Below are 20,189 nucleotides of genomic sequence, written 5' to 3'. Positions count from 1 at the left end.
TCACTCCGCACAAAGTTTTTTAGGACGAAAATAAGATCTAAAGTTATCTCTAAGAAAAAGAAAGATCGCCCAAAAGTGTATATAGATATTTAAGTGTATTTATATATTCATCTATACACACATGTATGTATAATGTGCGTGTATATATTTCCATAGAGGTAACCATTCAATCCATACAAAGTTTTTTAGGACGAAAATCTTTATATATAAAAGAAAGGTTGTGTGTCTGTCTACTCCGATTTAGATTCCTAACTACTCCCACATTTTGCGATGCAGTTTAACCAAAACCGGGTATCTTATAGTCGTGATTCATATCGAGCCCTTCTGGGTATTAGCGCGCGTCTACGATGAGTCTACGATTTTACAAATAATTTACCATAATTTTTTTCCATTTTAATGCATATTTTTTTAATAAAGGGAAGTAACTCTCAAACTTCACACCAATATGCGTACTCATATGCAACGTAATATCACATCAGCAGCATTTCCTCACACCCTCCTTGCACTTGGCGAAGGCAGAATACCAGGGGATGAAACTGGTAATATTGCCATCGATTCCATTTGTACCTTTGTTTAGACGCCTTCTGATCTCAGAGATGCAGTGTTCCCAGATCTACAAGCTAATTATCAGAATATGGATTGGATTGGATTGGCCAAAGGGCTATTCTGGCCCCGAGGAATAAAACTGTTCACCATATTAATGATGAAATGCTAAAACTCATTCCTGGGGAAGTCTATGTATATCAGTCTATCGATACAACTCCTGACCTAGAGGACGTCATCAATTATCCAATAGAGGTACTCAATTCCTTTGAGCACCCCGGACTACCACCACACTTTCTCAAACTTAAAGTTGGTGCCCCTATAATGCTCATCAGATATTTGGTTCCCCCAAAACAATGCAATGGCACACGTTTGATCGTTAAGTCCTTATCTCCCACCGTAAACTTATATCAATATTTGCCTGAATAATCATCATAATTCAGTGCAATCATTAACAGTACTTTCAAGCAATTCAGCCCCGAGCAACGCCGGGCAATTCTGCTAGTATATATATATAATATTAGGGAGTATATCCAAACTTACAGGGACACTAGATTTAGGATTAAATCAAATTTCACAGTATAAATGTAAATTAAAAATTTATCTCTAATTTAATTTATATATATATATAATTTATATATAGACATTATATATACATAATTTATATATATATAATTTATATATAGAAATTATATATATAATTTATATATATATACATGTATATATAAACATAGTAAATAGGGTAATAAAAAATAAATTATTATTACCAGTGTTCTTCACTTACAACTGTTTCATTTCTCAACCAAAGTTAAAACTACAAAACATATATAAATATATAATCTTGCATTTTAAAATACCTTGGGTGGAAAGTCATCAGGGTGTAGAAAAGGATAATACAAGGATTACATTATGATCCGCTGGAATACTCCAATATACTCAGAATATATATGTGTGTGTATACTCTTTTACTTGTTTCAGTCATTTGACTGTGGCCATGCTGGAGTACCGCCTTTAGTCGAGCAAATCGACCCCAGGACTTATTCTTTTTAAGCCTGGTACTTATTCTATCGGTTTGTTTTGCCGAACCGTTAAGGTACGGAGACGTAAACACATCAGCATCGGTTGTCAAGCGATATTGAGGGGGACAAACATAGATACACAAATATATACACACACGTACATATTTATATATATACAAATACACGACGGGCTTCTCTCAGTTTCTGTCAACCAAATCCACTCACGAGACATTGGTCGGCCCGAGGCTATAGTAGAAGACACTTGCCCAAGGTGCCACGCAGTGGGACTGAACCCGGAACAATATGGTTGGTAAGCAAGCTACTTACCACACAGTCACTTCTGCGCTTGTATATGTATATATATATATATATATATATATATATATATATATATATATATATATATATATATATATATATATATATATATATATACGAGGGAGTGGCTTTAAGGGTGTCCCGAAAGACTTGGTTGGACGCCCAACCTTCGGAGTTCTTTTACAGGACATTGAAAAATTGAAGGACCGCTGCAATAAGTGTGTGATTTTGAGAGGGGAATATATTGAATAAAATTATATTGAATTTATCCTCCTGTATTTTTTTATCCAAAGCAAAGCACTTTTCAGCACTCCTTCGTGTATGTGCGAACCTGTTGTGCATGTATGTGTACGTACGTACCCGTGTTATAAGTGTGTATTTGTTTTGTTTTATGTGTTAATGAACTTGGAGACCAACGTCTGATATAATAGCTGCATACATAAAAAAGGCAGAAGAATAGATCCCCCTATCCCCGCACTCCTTTCTCTCCCCCTTTCACTCCCTTTCTTTATTTCTCTATCTCATTCTCCTTCTGTCCCTTTCTTTATTTTCCTTTATTTCGTTCTTCTGTTTTGCCTCCCTTCTTTCCTCCCCTCCTCCCTCTCCTCGCCTTTCCCCCTTTCTCTCTCTCTCTCTCTCCCTTTTCTCCATCTCCCTTTTCTCCCTTTATCGCGCTTTCTCCACCTCTTTCTCTCTCCATTTGTCTCTCATTGCTACCTCTGTCTCTGTATTTCTCTCTCCCGCTCTCACCCTCTTCCTCTCTCTCCGCTTCTTCCTCTTCCCTCGCTCTCTCTCTCTCTCTCTCTCTCTACTCCCCTTTCTCCACCTATCTCCCTCTTTCTCTTCCACTATTTATCTGTAAAACAAACACTTGAAGTAGGTATACACAGCTTGAAATACAAGTTTCGTTTAGATCTTATTCCAAAGCTATTCAACACCTGTTGTAATAGATTCATCGTTATTTTAAATGTAATGCATTCTTCATCAACTACTTTATATTTCCGTATATAATAAGATTTATCTATTAACGAACAATTCTAATCCTTCAGGTCTGAAAATCAAACGGATGCGAACACTAAAATACACGAAGCATTGGACAGCGGAAAGGCTGGGTTAGATGAATAAGACAAAAGACTGATCGGATCAACTAACCACTGTTTTATAGAATTAAGATATGCTTTGTGAATTTCGTGCGTTTCTATTTAACACAGAGAAACATCATGAAGAGAATACATAATGAATTCTGAACATCAGGTAATCGTTAAACGTGAAATTCGTTTCAAATAGTCTGCCTTAAGTGCACAAATTCATGGGAACGAAGTTCGTCCGAATATGTGATATGTTTAGGCTGAAAATAGAAAACTCCCGCTCCTCAAAATTGAATGTCATGCTGGTGTGTCGCAGAGTTGAATTGACTGTCATCAGCCAGATTTTTCGTTGTCCACCAGGTTTTTCGTTGTCAAGGCTGATCTGAAACCCAAATCTACGGCGTTCGCCGCTGGAATAAGGAGTGGTTGGAGATCACGCGGTCGTTAGCCTCAAATCGCCAGGCCTGGTTGGCGTTTGTGAGAGATGCAGCATTGAGGATGAATGAAGCCAGCTCAACCCACCCCGGGTGAATGCTGGAAGAAGAAGAAGAAGAAGAAGAAGAAGAAGAAGAAGAAGAGTTAAATTGCAAGTTCCACTACTTGTACTCGTTTTCATCTGAGTGTATTGGAAACATGGGGTTGGAGTACTTTATTAAAGGACACGACAGGCTGTCTGATCCGAAAATCGTACCTTTGACTCGATGATCATGAGCCCCAAACTTTAACCACTTGGTTATGCGCCGTCTCTTTCCTTGTTTTGAGATGATTTTCTATCACATCTTGTAATATTTTCAAGATATAATCATATTGTCTTAAAATAGATGTTCTTCTGTATTGTCACAAGTTATTATCTCTCTTTTGATTATGCGCTTATATACTGATTGTCAAAGTCTGTACCCTGACACTTTCATTCCATTTCGATTATTGCACAATACTCATCTATCTGCTAAAATTAATTGTACCTCAATTTGTATTACTTTCTAACATAAGCTTCACATTTAAGAGGTGTGTTTAATTTATCAAATCGAATTTGGTAATTGATTAAAGTACTTATTCCATCGATCCCGGAAAAAAATAAGCAAAGTCTACACGGATGAGAATTTGAGCTCAGATTGAGTTATCTAAACGCAAAAACGAATTTTATCAGGTCCACTAACGTTTCTGCCAACCATCTAACCATCTCTGGATTTTTAACTGTAGCGAATTAACTTGAACATAGCAAAAATGCAACTATGTCATTTCATGATGGCCTTTATTTACTTCAAATACAAGGGTGAAATATGGCCGAATGGGATAATAATTGGTTAGATTTTTTTTGTTTGTTTTTGTTGGGGGAGGGATTTTTCTTTTCTTTTTTGTCGTTTGTTCTTTGATTCTTTTCCTTTTTTGGTATTCTGAATTTGTTCTTGTTTTCGCTGTTTCTGATAATGGTAACGATGTTGCTGTTACTGGTGGTGGTGGTGGTGGTTTGTTTAACCTCAGATCAGCCTTGATTAAGCAGACCTATGATCAAAGACGTTAAGCTTGTAATCACCTCGTCTTTGTTCAAGTTATAGTGCACTTAGAATTACATTACAGTCGGATGTGTGATATGGAACAGGGACTTGGCTGACATTTCTAGTTGGTCGAGCAATGACCTAGGATCCTCCCTTTTTTACCTTGGTTAATATTTTAAAGTTACACACGGCGCTTGATTGTGAGTTATCTTCGATTTAAGTATCTTTTACTATTCCATTAACTAACAATTAACTATTATCTTTAAGAATAAACTTATAGTTAACAATACTGTACATCATCATCCCTATAATAAAATCGTTTAACTGTTTTTTATGTCCCTGTTTTATTCCTATACCATCGTGACCATCTATAGGAGCCCTGGGTTCTGTGAATAAATTCTGGTGTCCTGTTAAATATGGTGTCATTTACTATAAAAATTTAAGGCAAATTATTTATTAAGAAGAATTGGTATCTACCATCTTTGAAGTAATAAGTTATTCCATCCATCCATTTTCTCTGCTCATTATTCTTTAAAGGGTCGTATGGGTAAAGTTCTCAGGTACCTCCTTTATAGGGTGTTATTAGAATCAGCTGTTATTAGACATTCCGAAACATGACCCACTCAGACCATGTATATCATCCAACCATCTTTTTCTTGATCTATCTCTAGGTCTCCTACCGGTTGACTCGGCTTGAAGAATCCGTTTTGCGATTCTTTCTTGCAAAATTCTAATCACGTCAATAATATCGGAACTGACAGCTCAATACGAAGTTATTGCATGAAATTGTCTTTTTATTAATGAATTCTCTCTCTAAAACAATTTTTGTTTCATTTAATGTCTTGCGAAAATTGGAGGCGTAGTTGTCTGTAAAATATAGATATGATTTCCAAGACTTATGGCGAAAATGTTTAACGTTCCACGACAAAATAATTTGGGAACTACCAGCCTACACGGCTAGAATTGTCTCTGAATTAGGTAGTACCTCTCGTTCATAAAATCTTTCTTCATACCCGAGAGATCATTAAAAAAGATTCATTTGACTGGAATTTTTCCAAAGATCTTCATGTTATGCTGCTAAGTTGTAAAAATGTACTTATAACAATGTTTCTTAAATTTTTCACCTCTAAGCATCATTTCGTCTTTATAAATTCAATAAATTAAACATTCTTTAGCATTAAGATGTAATAACGATTAATAATATTTGCATAGAGCCACTCATATTCATCCCTATACTTGACTGCTACGATATTTTACCGAACACAGAGAGGTGAAAGACAAATTTGATTTCAGTGGGATTTTGAACTCAGGACTTAAAGGGGCGTAACTAATCGCCACAAGGCATTTTAATCAATTTTATAATAATTTTGCTCATCATTGCTTCAAGTAATTAAATCAAATTAAAATGAATATGCCACATTATATGGTTAGGGTAGATTAGTTTTCATGTTCTATGTGTATTATCTAAAAGGAAATACATAGCTGAAGAAATATATAATATTTGTGTTTTAAAGCATATTTAGATAGCAATTGAAAAAGTATCTCAGTTGACAATGTGATCATCCTGTGGTATATTCCAGAATATACAGACAGCTAGATCAAGGTTAATCGACTGGATATTATTTTCAAGAACTAGGAAAGAAAATGTTTTTTGATCCAAAGACAAAAATGTGTTTCTAAACTCAAAAAGAAATTGAGGAGTTCTTTAGATATAAAAATCTGGAAATAGAGATAACGATGAAATGAAAACAGAAACATTCCGTTTAATAAGAGGTGGTGCATTAGGAATGATTAACAAAAACGCCAAAGAATACATAATGAAATTCTCATGACTTACGCATATACTCAGCATACATGACGTAGCACTAGTAAGCACTACGTACATTTTACTTAGGGAACCTACGATACGAAAGAAAACTCAATCAAAAACGAAACCCTACGCATGACCAAGGCATCAGAGCAGTGAAAGCATTCAATCAAAATAAGGTTACTAAAAATAGGAATTTCTCATTTAGGAACAAGGATAGCAATTTTGAGAGGAGGGGTTAGTCGGTATCATCGACCCCAGTACTTGGTTGGTAGTTTACTTTGTCATCCCCAGAGAGATGAAAGGCAACGTTATCAGGATTTGAAATCAGAAAGTTAGGATCCAGAACAAGACTGCCAAGCATTTTTTCTCTAACGCTCCTACCTGCTCACCTCGTTAATTATATACTTCCAGATTATTCCAAAAGTGACACGTCAACTTATCACAGAAATTGATGGTGTTCTGCTCCTATATGATATTTAAAGAAAAGAGATATTCATCTGAATGTTTATTCATTATTCAATTAAGATTTATTTTTATTGCTTATCAAGAAACTTCAGTTAAAATTTCTTTCACCGAAATATAATTTCATATAAATGCAGATTTATACGTTAGATTAGGCAACGGCTTTATCTACTGAATGCGCGAACGGTGACAAGAGTTAGTTGAAGCTGGAAGAATAGAATTAAGAGATAGTTAACGATTTTACGTTAAAGAGATGGGCGAAATAGATTAAGATAATGAAAGTAAAAGATAGCGAGATTTTTTTTTTATATTTTTCAACAACTGACTCATTTTGACGTTTTGCATGTTCATCTGCTAAAAAGAAATAAAACAATTTCATGAATACTAAACCTAATTTGTTATTACTGCTTTATTATACATTAATATATTCGGACATGTATTCTCATTTTTGGGGTTGTTATAGTCACAATATTTCGAGCATTGTAACTCGCTGAAGTTCTTCATGTACTTATCATATACAATTATATTCTCACAATTTCTAACCAAAGTTTTTATTAAACTCACAAGGATAGTGTTAATTTCTGCGAGATTATAGCTCAAAACGAAAAGTATTGGTTTAAAGTTTTGTTGTTTGTTTGTTCCTTCTCGAGCGATGCCTGGCTCATAAGGGCCGGTTTCCCGGTTTCTTGGCGTATAGGTTCCCCACCTGGACGGGACGCCGGTCCGTCGCAGGTGTGCTGCAAGATGTAGGAGGAAAGATTGAGAGAAAGTTGTGGTGAAAGAGTCAGCAGAAGTTTCGCCATTACCTTCTGCCGAAGCCGCGTGGAGCTTAGGTGTTTCGCTCATAAACACACACATCGTCCGGTCTGAGATTCGAACCCGCGATCCCTCGACCGCGAGTCCGCTGCTCTAACCACTAGGCCATGTGCCTCCACGTATTGGTTTAAAGTCATTTTTGCCAACCTTCTAACTATCCCTTTTATAGTTTCTGGTTTAGATACAAAGCCAACAATTTTTAGGGTGAAGCCGTTTACAATAACCCCAGTACTTCACTGATACTTTATTTTATCGACACCGGAGGAGTGAAGGGCTTAGTTCATCACGGAAGTATTTGAACTTAAGCAAATACTACATTTTTTCCTGGTTCTCTAACGGTTTTGCCGCGTCACCGACTTTATACTAGTGCAGAATAACGATAATTCTCATCTCAGAAATTCAAAGAAAACTTATGACTGCTAGTCAGATATATAGCCATAACGAACTCTTTGTTATAAACCAACTCATGTCTACTGGTGAGATATATTATAATTATGTATATCACAATTTAGTTGATTGTTACTGATCAAAGCATTTGTTATTGATCAAAACGTTTCACTTACAAACTATTTCTGACATATAAACCAATTATTGGTTGATAGGTCTGACACCTCCCACGTACAGAATGTTCCTGGCGTATAGATTTGTCATTGATTGGCAGAAAATCTTTCTGACAAACAGATTCATTACTGGTTGGTTATGTTTGACACCGCCCACTTAAAAACTTTTCTGATATATAGCTTCCTCATCCTTTCAGATTGTTTACGCCTCTCACATATGAAATGCTTTTGTTAAGCAATTTCCTCACTGGGTCATTGAAACAGTTGACACCACTCACTTACTTCACTTATTGTAACGTTAAAAAATAGTTTTAAATAATTAAAGTCTTGAATTTAACAGACATTATTGCCGTCAATGTAGCAGAACCAAATTATCACTCAAACTCTGAGTAACAAGACAACACTCACAGCAATAACAACAACAACAATTACACTTTCTAACAAAGGCACGAGATCAGAATATGGGGAAAGAGGTTAGTTATTAAACTGACTGCAGTACTTGAATTGTGTTTTATTTCATTACCCAAAATGCATGAAAAGCCAAGTTAACTTCAGTAGGATTTGAACTCAGAAAGCTAAAAACTACAGCAAATGGCATAAGACATGTTCTCTGAAACCCTAATGGTTCAGCCAACCAAGCATCCTCAAACTCAGTACCAAGAAGTATGTCCCTACATTTCTGTCACTCCTCTCCTTTAATAATAGTTATTACAATTTCTAATTTTGGCATGAGGCCAGCAACTGGTTGCGGGGGTGATGGGTCATCACTCGATTTCATCTAACCCAGGGCTCAACTGATCCTTATTTCAACGACTGTGAAAGGATGAATGGCAAAGGTGGCCTCGGTGTAATTTGAAGTAACAACATAAAGCTGGACTAAATGCCGCTAAACATTTTGTCCGGTGTGTATCAAGGATTCTGCCAACTCGCTGCCTTAATAATAATAATAACATTAATAATAATAATAATAATAATAATAATAATAATAATAATAATAATAATAATAATAATAATAATAATAGTAGTAGTAATAATGATAATAATAATAATAATAATAATAATAATAATAATAATAATAATAGCAGCAAAACACGAGCAAAACAAAAAACTGTTCTCAGTATTTAAGGAAGCTGTCAAATACAAACAAGAAATCATACCACCTAATAAACACAAAGAAGAAGAAGAAGATTATGAAGAAACAACAAAAGCTATAAAACAATTGAAATCCAAACTAAAAATAGAACAGCAACGAACCATGATAAAACGATGGCAAGAAAAGCCCCTTCATGGTAAATACTGCACTAAACTAAACGCAAAAGAAATAGACAAAGAAAAATCCCAGCAATGGTTGAGAAGCTCAGGACTCAAAGCAGAAACAGAGGGATTTTTAATTGCAGCACAAGACCAAAGCCTCCCCACCAGAAATTACCAAAAACATGTAATGAAAAGAAATATTACAAGTAACTGCAGAATATGTGGAGATGGACAAGAAACAATAAATCATATTATCTCTAGCTGCCCAGTCCTGGCTAAGAAGGAATATATTCACAGACATGACAGAGTTGGAACCTACATACATTGGAAACTATGCCAACATTATGGAATAACAACAGAAAAAAGATGGTATAGGCACACACCAGAAAAGGTCACAGAAAACGAGAAAGCAACCATACTTTGGGATATGCCGATACACACAGATAGAGAAATTAAGGCCAACAGACCAGATATAGTTGTCAGAGATCATGAAGAAAAAAAATGCTTTCTAATTGATGTATCAATACCGGCTGATGACAACGTGTCTCTAAAAGAAATGGAGAAACTCTCAAAATACAAAGACCTGGAAATAGAGGTAACTAGAATGTGGAACCTGAAAACAGAAACAATTCCTATCATAGTAGATGCATTAGGCATGATAAAAAAATATTCAGACAAATACATAACAAAAACACCAGGACTTACAAACACATATAACATACAGAAAATTGCACTACTAGGCACTGCACACATCCTACGCAGAACACTTTCCATACAATAACCATCAGAGCATCACAACAAATCACAGCACATACCCAAGGCACACAGAGCTGCGCTCGGTAGTGAAGTGAAAGCACGCTATAAAAATAAAACTACTGAATAATAATAATAATAATATATAATAATAATAATAATAATATAATAATAATAATAATAATATAATAATATAATAATATAATAATAATAATAATATTATTATTATTATTATTATATTATTATTATTATTAATATTATTATTATCATTATTATTGAGTGAGAGAGTAGTGCATGCCATCAAAGTGACACTGGGGTACAAATATATGAAGCTCAATATACCCATCATGACTATCTTTCTGATAAGGGTACACTAAGCACATGCATCACAACTATATGTGCTACAGCATGGTGATCTCATTCCAAAGTAAACAGCGCAAACCTTGCAGGCGGGACCCAGTTAGAATTTTCTTCAGATCAAGTAGCCCATCCTGCTCAAAAGGTCTCTGAATAAGGTTTCTATTAAGGATGATGAATGAATCACCCATGTTTTCAAATGTGAATTATTCAAATCCTAAAGAACTCTTCTCAACACATGGCTATGATGCTCCCCCGCTACTTCTGCTCGTGATCGGAGATGCAAACATCATCAGCACTAAGGGACATGCTCAGCTGCTTATGGTCAAATAACTGACAAGTAAAACTGTGGCCTTGAGCGGAATATTTGCTGTAGCCCATCTCTTATACCAAGACAAAACAATGTACATGATAACACTTCCAATCAGATAAGATTAGAAGCCATGAGAGCCACTGCCTGGTACTATATCAGGGCAGTTATTATTATTAGTAGTAGTAGTAGTAGTAGTAGTAGTAGTAGTAGTATAGTAGTAGTAGTAGTAGTAGTAGGAGGAGGAGGAGGAGGAGGAGATATGCGCAATATCGATTTTTAGGATGAGAATGCAGTCCAGTGCTTCTTCATCTTTTCCACCATTTTCCTCCCAAATTTTAATCTAGCATGGAAATGTCACCTGATAATTATTTGTTTATTTATTACTAACTATAAATTAGACCAAATAGACCAATTTATTTACTCTAGGAAGGTACACTATTGTTACATAACAAACATACCAAATAATCGTCAATGAGAACCTTGTGGCTGATGTTCCATCTTGAGGTCTAGTCAATAGCAGGCGTAAATCTTCTTTGGTAGTATTAAGCTTGTTTTGCTTCATGTATATGATCATAGTAAGAACAAAACAAACTAAGTAGTCTTTAAGCTAGTAAAGAATATTTGCATACGGCTTTCCCGGAAACGCGAGTGGAAATGCTTATACCACAATACTATACTTTTGATAGATTCATCATTCCGTACTGCTACATCATTGAGATCACACCCAAAATTTTGCTACACATACCATGATGGAAGTGAAAAATAACTAATTCAGTACATCGGTTCTTGAGCGATATTTCTAGCTGAGACAAGTGATGGCAAATTACTACAACGATAAAATGTGGAATATCACAAGCCTGTAGTAGCTAACAGACATCGGTAGAAATCAGTGTTGAACTATTGTGTGAAGCAGAAAATCATCTCTGTGAATCTCAGAATTTTCATTTTTGCTTCAAGGTATGTCTTTCTTTCCAAGGTGTTTCATCGACGGTACCAAAACTATCACTTAGAAAATTGGCAAGTGATTTACATCTGTCAATAACAAATGATTTAACTAATGATTAATCGCAAAAAAAAACATCAAGAAAGCTATCATAGAGTTGCATAAGGCGATACAAGTGATTATCTTTGAAGAATCAGTAGAGAACGCATTGCACAGCAACAATTATTTTTATCTTTCACTCCACACAAATGGTGGAAAAGACGTTCGGTCTTTGAATTTCCTTCCGTTGCCTATCAATGTAACAGCACGTGAGATTTTCCCATTTAATTCAGTTGAAACCTTGGCAACCAAATTTCCTTTGTGACAAACGCGATCACGAATGATTGTTACCTTTCATCAAATTGGACAACCATGGGATTATCCATCATAACAGAGAATGCAACTACGGTGTTGAAATTGATTTCCATTTTTTTTTTTAAGTAATCGTTAGTAATTTCACCGATAACCTCTTCAGACGTGAAACTTGGGCGTTGTGAGGCTTCTACAAAATAGTATCTCTCTAACAATTTGATACCATCAACAAAACAGGCATATGTCAGGAGTAGATAATACCGGTGCAAAGCATTTTCCATAAATGGTGAACAAGCTCACGTTAACAAAGTATTACTTATGGAATATGAGCTTCCAATTCTAGCTGCCATTAGGACCAATTTATGTTAGACAATCAACGTCCAGAGATGAAGTGTAGACTCGGTAATAAGCATAGCAGTAATTGTTTTGCAGCCGTTGTATTTCTGCCGTAAATTCCGGAAGAAGTTCAGTGGTTTGCTTGTTAATTCACCAAGTTTGTTGGTGAAATGTCCATTCAGGCAATCATATTTCATAAATTCACAGCTAAGTACAGAATTGTGGAAGGTGACGGTGGGAAATCGCACTAAATTCAAATTTCAGATAATCAGAGTGTTAGTTATATTGGCAAACCTTCTTTTTCTTACTGCACGAATGAATCATGAATCAATGAATTTATGATAGTATTTCGTAGTTAGTAAACAAAGTACAATGACGACATAATATGGAACGTGTCTTAAATATAATTCGACAATATACACGTATCTATGTATATAGACTTGACAACATATGATTAATTAAAATATTCTTGCCGTAACATTCAACTAAAGTAATTTTTAATATTGAGACAGTAAATTAAACATATATACATGGATACATACATTATGAACCAGTTTGTTCCTTTTTGTCAAAATACAGTTGTCCGTACTTCATTCTTTTTAAATTGTCAGCATTATGATCAAATTAATCCTACAGTGAAATACCCATATGGTGTGACGCCGGATTAATGTGAACACAAATATTTAATAAAACACTTAATACATCTGCTCAAGCAGCGGGTCAATCATTCTATGCCTGCGTCTGTGCTAAGTACTATTAAGTGTAAATAAACATCGTATAATCCAAGTCATTTAATTTTTCCACTGTGAGTTGACTGCTCTGTCTACTACTGAATCTAAGTAAAATGCACTATATACGCGATAAATTTTCTGATGAAGGATAGCTGTATGGGTAGCTGGTGAAGCTAACCATACCTCCGTTTTTTGGGGGGTTTTTTTACTATTGTATAGGTGAGCAGACACATTATAAACCGAAGTCACATTTCTCTATATAATTATCAATTAACTGCTTTAATCAAATATCTCTAACCACAAAACAAGACAAACATATCACATTTTAGAAAGGTTCACAAAGGTACCATAGCACATGGTGATTGAACTGGCCATCAAAAACTGTCTATTTGTGGCTTATTGATACTCTTAATATACATTTCGGTTTGAACGGCAGTTTTTAACATAATTTCTAGGTAACTAAAAAATTTTAAACTTCGTATACTAGTAGAATGCGTTTATAAAACATCTTTTTCTCTTGGATTTATTGAGAAAATCCTATAGTTTGTAAGATATTTGTTGTTTTTTTCTTCAATTTCTGCAAATTTCAACCAATCAGTGGGTCTATTGAGGTAAAAAAAACATTCTGTGCCGTATGAATATGTCCCTCGTTTAAGAAACAGATTGGGTTTATTTACATTTGTGAAAAAAAAGGATACCCTTCCCCCCACCCCTAACCCTAACTAACCTTAAAACAGATTGAAATGCAACAGATCGATACTAGGGTCATAATTATGGGTGACAATTTCATATGACACCGCTAGAAAAAACTGCCGTTCAAACCGAAAAGATCCACATTAATAATATAAATTATAAAACAAAATACATTATAAAATGCCTCTTATCGCTCCTAATTTGTTCCAAGTGCCCTCACCCTAGAAATATAAATCCTTACACACACACACACACACACCGGTACAGATTAAGCATGAGTTGTGTAATCAATTATTTCATCCCAATACTTGATTGATCCTTAATTTATCAACCCCTGAATTTACGAAATGCAAAGTCAACGTCGACGAGGTTTGAAATCAAAACATTAATCCAAATAACTACATATTGCAAGATCTTTGGTCCGATGTTTTACCGACTCTTTCAATCCATCTCCCACGTGATAATCTACCATTAACGTCTCTAACGTATAATGAAATATAACGGATCTTTGAATCAATAGTTGAGCGCTGTTAAATGGAGAAAACTGTTGCTCTAATACCGGTCAACCAGACTCTATTGACTATCAACCATAAAGAAGTAAATGCTATTTCTTTTATACTTAGACATATAACCTCATTTCTATCGAACAAAAAGGATTGAAAATGTATATAGTATTTACCTATTTCACAAGAACACTAACACTGCAAATTAATGGAACTAGCTGAAACAGGTTCCGTATCTAGTTTACAAATGAAAGTTTACCATTATATTAAGGAGTTCGTCACCTAAGAACTAAGTCATTATTAACTTACAAAGAGACCTGTTGTTGTCGTTTTGGCCATTGCTATTATTGTTGCTGTTATCATCATCATCATCATCATCATTACTATTATTATTGTTGTTGTTGTTGTTGTTATAGGTTATAGGCTCTTGAAAAGAGCTATTGATTGCTTGGACACAAGAATCTTGTAATTCACTTGCAATATAATAAATGTCTATTTCTTTACACAAAATATTGACCGCAAAGGATCTTAAATAAGTGTTACTATATTTTCCCATTCTTTGAAATACAATGAAGGAAAATGGTCAGGCCATTTTGTTAATATTGTTAGTTGCACAGATTAATTCAACATATTCAAAGAGAAATAAACCAATGAGGGAGCCTCTATGGTATGTAGACATGCTGGAAGTAGTACTAAATTACCCTAAAATCACACCTTACAGTCTTTTAAAAAAAATTAACATTGATAGGTAGTCTGAAATGAACTATGTCTCAAAAGATGAGGCGGAAAGAGGACAAGCAATGTTGACTTCAGTAGGATTTGAGCTTTGCTTCTCCGTTGCAAATGATTGTGAATATCATTTCCTTCAAGAAGATGGCTGGTTTTACCCACAGAATATTGACTCTTCTTCATATGAAGTGAGTTCCTCTGCGAAGAGTAGTTTCTTTTCACAGGAGATATGACCTAAGTCACATTTTCATAGCCTTTAAAAATGTTTGCGGTAAGTCATTTTCCGATTTATTTTTAATTTTAGAATGTCTGTTTATCCCCTTCAGCCTGTGACTGGTCTCCATTCTTATAAGTGGATTGGATGCTATTGCGATGAAGGGGTACTTCCTTGTCGTTTAGTACTAGCTGTTGCTGGTGCAGGTGACTCTCCCAGTCTTTTAGCGGCTGTGGATAGGTAAGTGGGGTTCGGGAATCCCGTACTTTACTCCCGGTAATGCGAATGGGACATTTTTATTTACTGACTTACATGTTGGATCTGGTGTCTCCTTAGTACCGACAGCCCCTTTGGTTTGGTCTTGTGCTGTAAAGAAAGCTTTTTAAGGAATTTTACTCTTACATGTGTAGCAACTCGGTCATATACCTGGGATACTCTAATATTAATCAACTATTCTTGATTACCCATCAACTATAAAGAGTACACTATTTTTGTTCGTACTTCTTGGTTGTTAAGTACTAGTCGACTGTAGGGACAGTCGATTACGTCAATACTTGAGCAAGCGGTACTTTATCTTATTGACTATGATTATTTGAAAAGTAAAAGTTGCCTTCGACGACGTTTGAACTAAGAACATAAAGGTCGCGAAACCACACACCGCAGGATAGTTAGTCTCAATGAGATTTAAACTCTGGACGTAAAGAGGTAACACCGCAAGGCATTTTACCCAGAGCTCTATTGAATGTCATCTACCACCAACATCAGCAACAACAAATAACAAAATATAATATTCATGAACGAGAATCTAGAACACTTGAAAGCCAAACACCATCAATAAAAGTTTAGGTGGGTGTTGTTTTTGTTTTTGTTTTCGTTTTCGTTTTTGTTTTTTTGCTCAATCTCAGTTGATGTAACCTAGGTGTATTGCTCTTATTTGTAGGGATATAATGATGAATCAGCTTTATACAAAACAACTGTAGACTGGACGGCATCCAGAGTGAGTGTACAATCAAACTATGAGGCTGTTTATGTACAGATAACAGAAGCCACAAAAGAAGCTAACAGTTCCATAGATTTCGTATGTCAAGCAGTCCGAATATTGACAAATACACGTAAGTACTGACAAATGCTTCAGATTTTACCGAAATTTTATATAAACTATTTATTCGTAATATCTGTTACGTTACAAACAATTAGCAAAAGAGGCAAACGAACACTTATTACATATTTTAATACGGAAACATGTGAAGGTCGGTAACCTCATAGTTAAGTTATGGAGCTCACTATCAAACGGTCGAGGTTTCGATTCTTAGAACGTGCAACGCACTGTGTCCTTGAGTAATATACTTCACGTCACGTTGCTCCAGGCTACTCAGCTGAAAATGATTACCTGCTGAGAGGTGGGTAGAGCGCTCTTTTCCTCCTGTTGTCGCATCCTGGGTGTTCCTGGGACGGCTGACAATGTGTTTATGTTTGTTCGTGACAACGTAAGCACTTAAAACAATTAGTTAAAGCATGATACGTGTTGCTCGCGAGTGATAGCTCGCTCTTCTTTTTTTTTGTGGCTTCCTTTTGGTAATTGGCATATCAGGTTAGGAGCGAGTAGATTCCATTATTGAAGCCAGATGTTGGGTTATATCATTCCTCGTTGAATATTGTCCGCGGATTTAGAATCTCTTATGTGTGTGTGTGTGTGTACGCGTGTGTGTGTGTGTATGCGTGTGTGTGTACGCGTGTGTGTGTGTACGCGTGTGTGTGTGTACGCGTGTGTGTATGTATGTGTGTGTGTACGCGTGTGTGTGTGCGTGTACGAGTGTGTGTGTGTGTGTGTACGCGTGTGTGTGTGTGTACGCGTGTGTGTGTGTGTGTGTGCGTGTGTGTCTTTATGTCTGCGTTTGTTCTCCACTATCGCTTGACAACCGGTGTTAGTGTGCTAACGTCCCCGTAACTTAGCGGTTCGGGGAAAATAACGAATAGAATAAGTTCTAGACTTTAAAAGATAGTTCTAGAGTAGATCCGTTCAACTAAAATTCCTTCAAGGCGGTGTCCCAGCATAGCCACAGTCTAATCACGGAAACAAGCAAAAGAAAGTATATATAAAAAAAAGATACTAATCCATATGTATACATCCGTCCCCACTCGCAATATATAAATAAAGAAGCGACCATCAATCGCTGGTCTTGCAGCAGGCTAAAGGAGCTGGATTTAAAATCTCTGAAAGGGATCTTTTCGGTTTGAACAGCAGTTTTTAACATAATTTCTTGGTATCTAAAAAATTTTAAACTTCGTATACTGGTAGAATGTGTTTATAAAACATCTTTTTCTCTTGGCTTTATTGAGAAAATTCTATAGTTTGTAGGATATTTCTTGATTTTTTTTCTTCAATTTCTGCAATTTCAACCAATCAATGACGTCCATTGAGATAAAAAAAAACATTCTGTGCCTTATGAATATGTCCCTCGTTTAAGAAACAGATTAGGTTTATTTACTTTTCTGAAGAAAAAAAAGATACCCTTCCCCCCACCCCTAACCCTAACCCTAGCCCTAACTAACCCAAAAACAGATTGAAATGCAATAGATCGATACTAGGGTCATAATTATGGGTGACAATTTCATATGACACCGCTAGAAAAAACTGCCGTTCAAACCGAAAAGATCCTCTGAAAGAGATTCATATAGTAACAGTACTAAATTGTAATGTTTGTACCACTATTACGAGGCTGTTCTGTGCGGAATATATGTTACTACATTTTAACCCCAGGAATACATCTTTTCCCGCTGGTTAACGAATTTTTACCGTGATATGTTCCTTGCCTAGCAACTAGAAAATTTTAGGAATGGTTTCCGTATGTGACATATTGCTGTGTCACACTGTTGAAAGTATTTTCATGTATTCTTTCTGCTCTTCAAGAATACCATCCTCTCCTAAGAATTTACCAATTCCAACGTTCCAGTTTACTCATTTACTCATTTACTTGTTTCAATCATTTGAATGTTGCCATGCTGGAACACCACCTTTAGTGGAGGAAATCGACCCCAGGACTTATTCTTTGTAAGCCTAGTACTTATTCTATCGGTCTCTTTTGCCGAACCGCTAAGTTACGAGAACGTATACATACCAGCATTGTTGTCAAGCGATGTTGGGGTGGGGGGACAAACACAACACACAAACATACACACATATATATATATATATATACATATATACGACGGGCTTCTTTCAGTTTCCGTCTACCAAATCCACTCAAAAGGCTTTGGTCGGCCCGAGGCTATAGTAGAAGACGCTTGCCCAAGGTGCCACGCAGTAGAACTGAACCCGGAACCATGTGGTTGGTAAGCAAGCTACTTACCACACAGCCACTCCTACGCCTATAGTTCTAAATTTTGATTATAAATATAAACTTTTCATCAGAGTAAAATAGCGACAGAACCTGCATCTGTTAACACGCATATTCTCTTTTCACTAACCTTTGGCGAAATGCTCGGATCTAATGGTGTTCTATATTAAAAGTACAATGTCTGATCAGTTATATTTATAGCGCACACATACATACACACACACACGCACACACACACACACACACACACACACCACACACACACACACGCACGCACAAACACACATTCACACGAACACACGCACGCGCGCGCACACACATACCCTCACACACACAGATCAATTTTGATTGGTAACTTGCTCCAAGCACATTTCTTTGTTGATTTCAAGTCACAGCATATGAGAATATGTTGTACATTTTCTCAACAAAATCAACAGGAGAAGGCAGAAACAAAATTTATAACTTCAATTTCTATCTTATTCTCAGGTAGAAAGTTTTAAAGTGAGACGCGAAATGGTGTTAATTAGGGTGGACTAAGGTATTGCCCGTTTGTCTATTTTGTTATCTAGCCTGAGAAATAGCTACATAAACGTAAGTTGATATAAATTACCTTCTCTTCCGCAATTCATATTAAATAGATTTGATCTACAGATGAACGGTCTCGTGAGATATTATTATATACTCTGTGTATGGGTCTCAACACTGAAAACCAAAGATGTACTCGACAATTCAACCGAGCTACTTACGACAATTATATCATGCATCAGTACTTACTTAGATCGCGGAGAGAACTTGATTTCTTTTCTATACTTTCTATATAAGTATGGTGTTGTTGTGTGGTCTCAAATAACTCTTAATTAAGGAGAGGCATAATCAACTGTTATGGCTATCCGATCTGAGCAAAATGGTGTATGCTTCATTAACGAATATATAATTCACCAATGCATTGCTAAACTTTACCAAATGATGTGTAAATATTTCACTCACATAGACAGACGTGTAGATTCCCTTTAATATCACGTTGGAATTTTACTATTTTTAGAAAGAGCAGATTTAGGTTTCTTTTAATACCGAAATTATCATTCAATTTACTGATGACTAAATAAATGACACAGTCTCAAAGAATATCCTACCAATACGATATGGATGAATTTAGTAGATGGAGACTGTGTGGAAGCCAATCGCGTGTGTATGCATGAATCTTTGTATATAAATATGTATTTTCTTGTGTGCCTTTGTATTTGTCTCTCACGCCTGCCAACCGTGTTGTTTGTGTCTCCGTAACTTGGCGGTTCAGCAAAAAGAACGCGATAGAATAAGCACCAGACTTAAAATAAGTACTAGAATTGAACTTTCGACTAGACCCTTGAAGATGGTGTCTCAGTATGGCTGCAATCCAATGAATGAAACAAGTAAAAGAATAAGAAAATACAGATTTAGTCGGAGTTGAAGTTGTCTAACAAGTGGCATTATCTGAGACTGTGAGTTAAAACTAAAACAACATCGTTGAAAAGCCACTTGATAACACACAAATATGATAAATTCACTTCAGATTTGTTTAT

At 35.8% G+C, this 20,189-nt stretch overlaps 1 protein-coding gene across 2 annotated transcripts in view; it reads left to right on the top strand.

Annotated features, from left to right (window-relative positions):
• LOC115213404 (transmembrane protein 272-like) overlaps positions 1-20,189 on the top strand; it is a 275,325-nt gene that overhangs the window by 221,022 nt on the left and 34,114 nt on the right. For both annotated transcript variants that reach the window (XM_029782355.2, XM_036504138.1), the window contains one exon: positions 16,230-16,401. In XM_029782355.2, the coding sequence (XP_029638215.1) occupies positions 16,230-16,401 (172 nt within the window). The remainder of the gene's footprint in view (positions 1-16,229; positions 16,402-20,189) is intronic.

The sequence above is a fragment of the Octopus sinensis genome, linkage group LG6 (genome assembly GCF_006345805.1).
Source record: "Octopus sinensis linkage group LG6, ASM634580v1, whole genome shotgun sequence".
Taxonomy (NCBI): domain Eukaryota; kingdom Metazoa; phylum Mollusca; class Cephalopoda; order Octopoda; family Octopodidae; genus Octopus; species Octopus sinensis.
The sequence above is the reverse complement of the archived record's forward strand: the minus strand, read 5'-3'. Positions and strand labels throughout refer to the sequence as shown.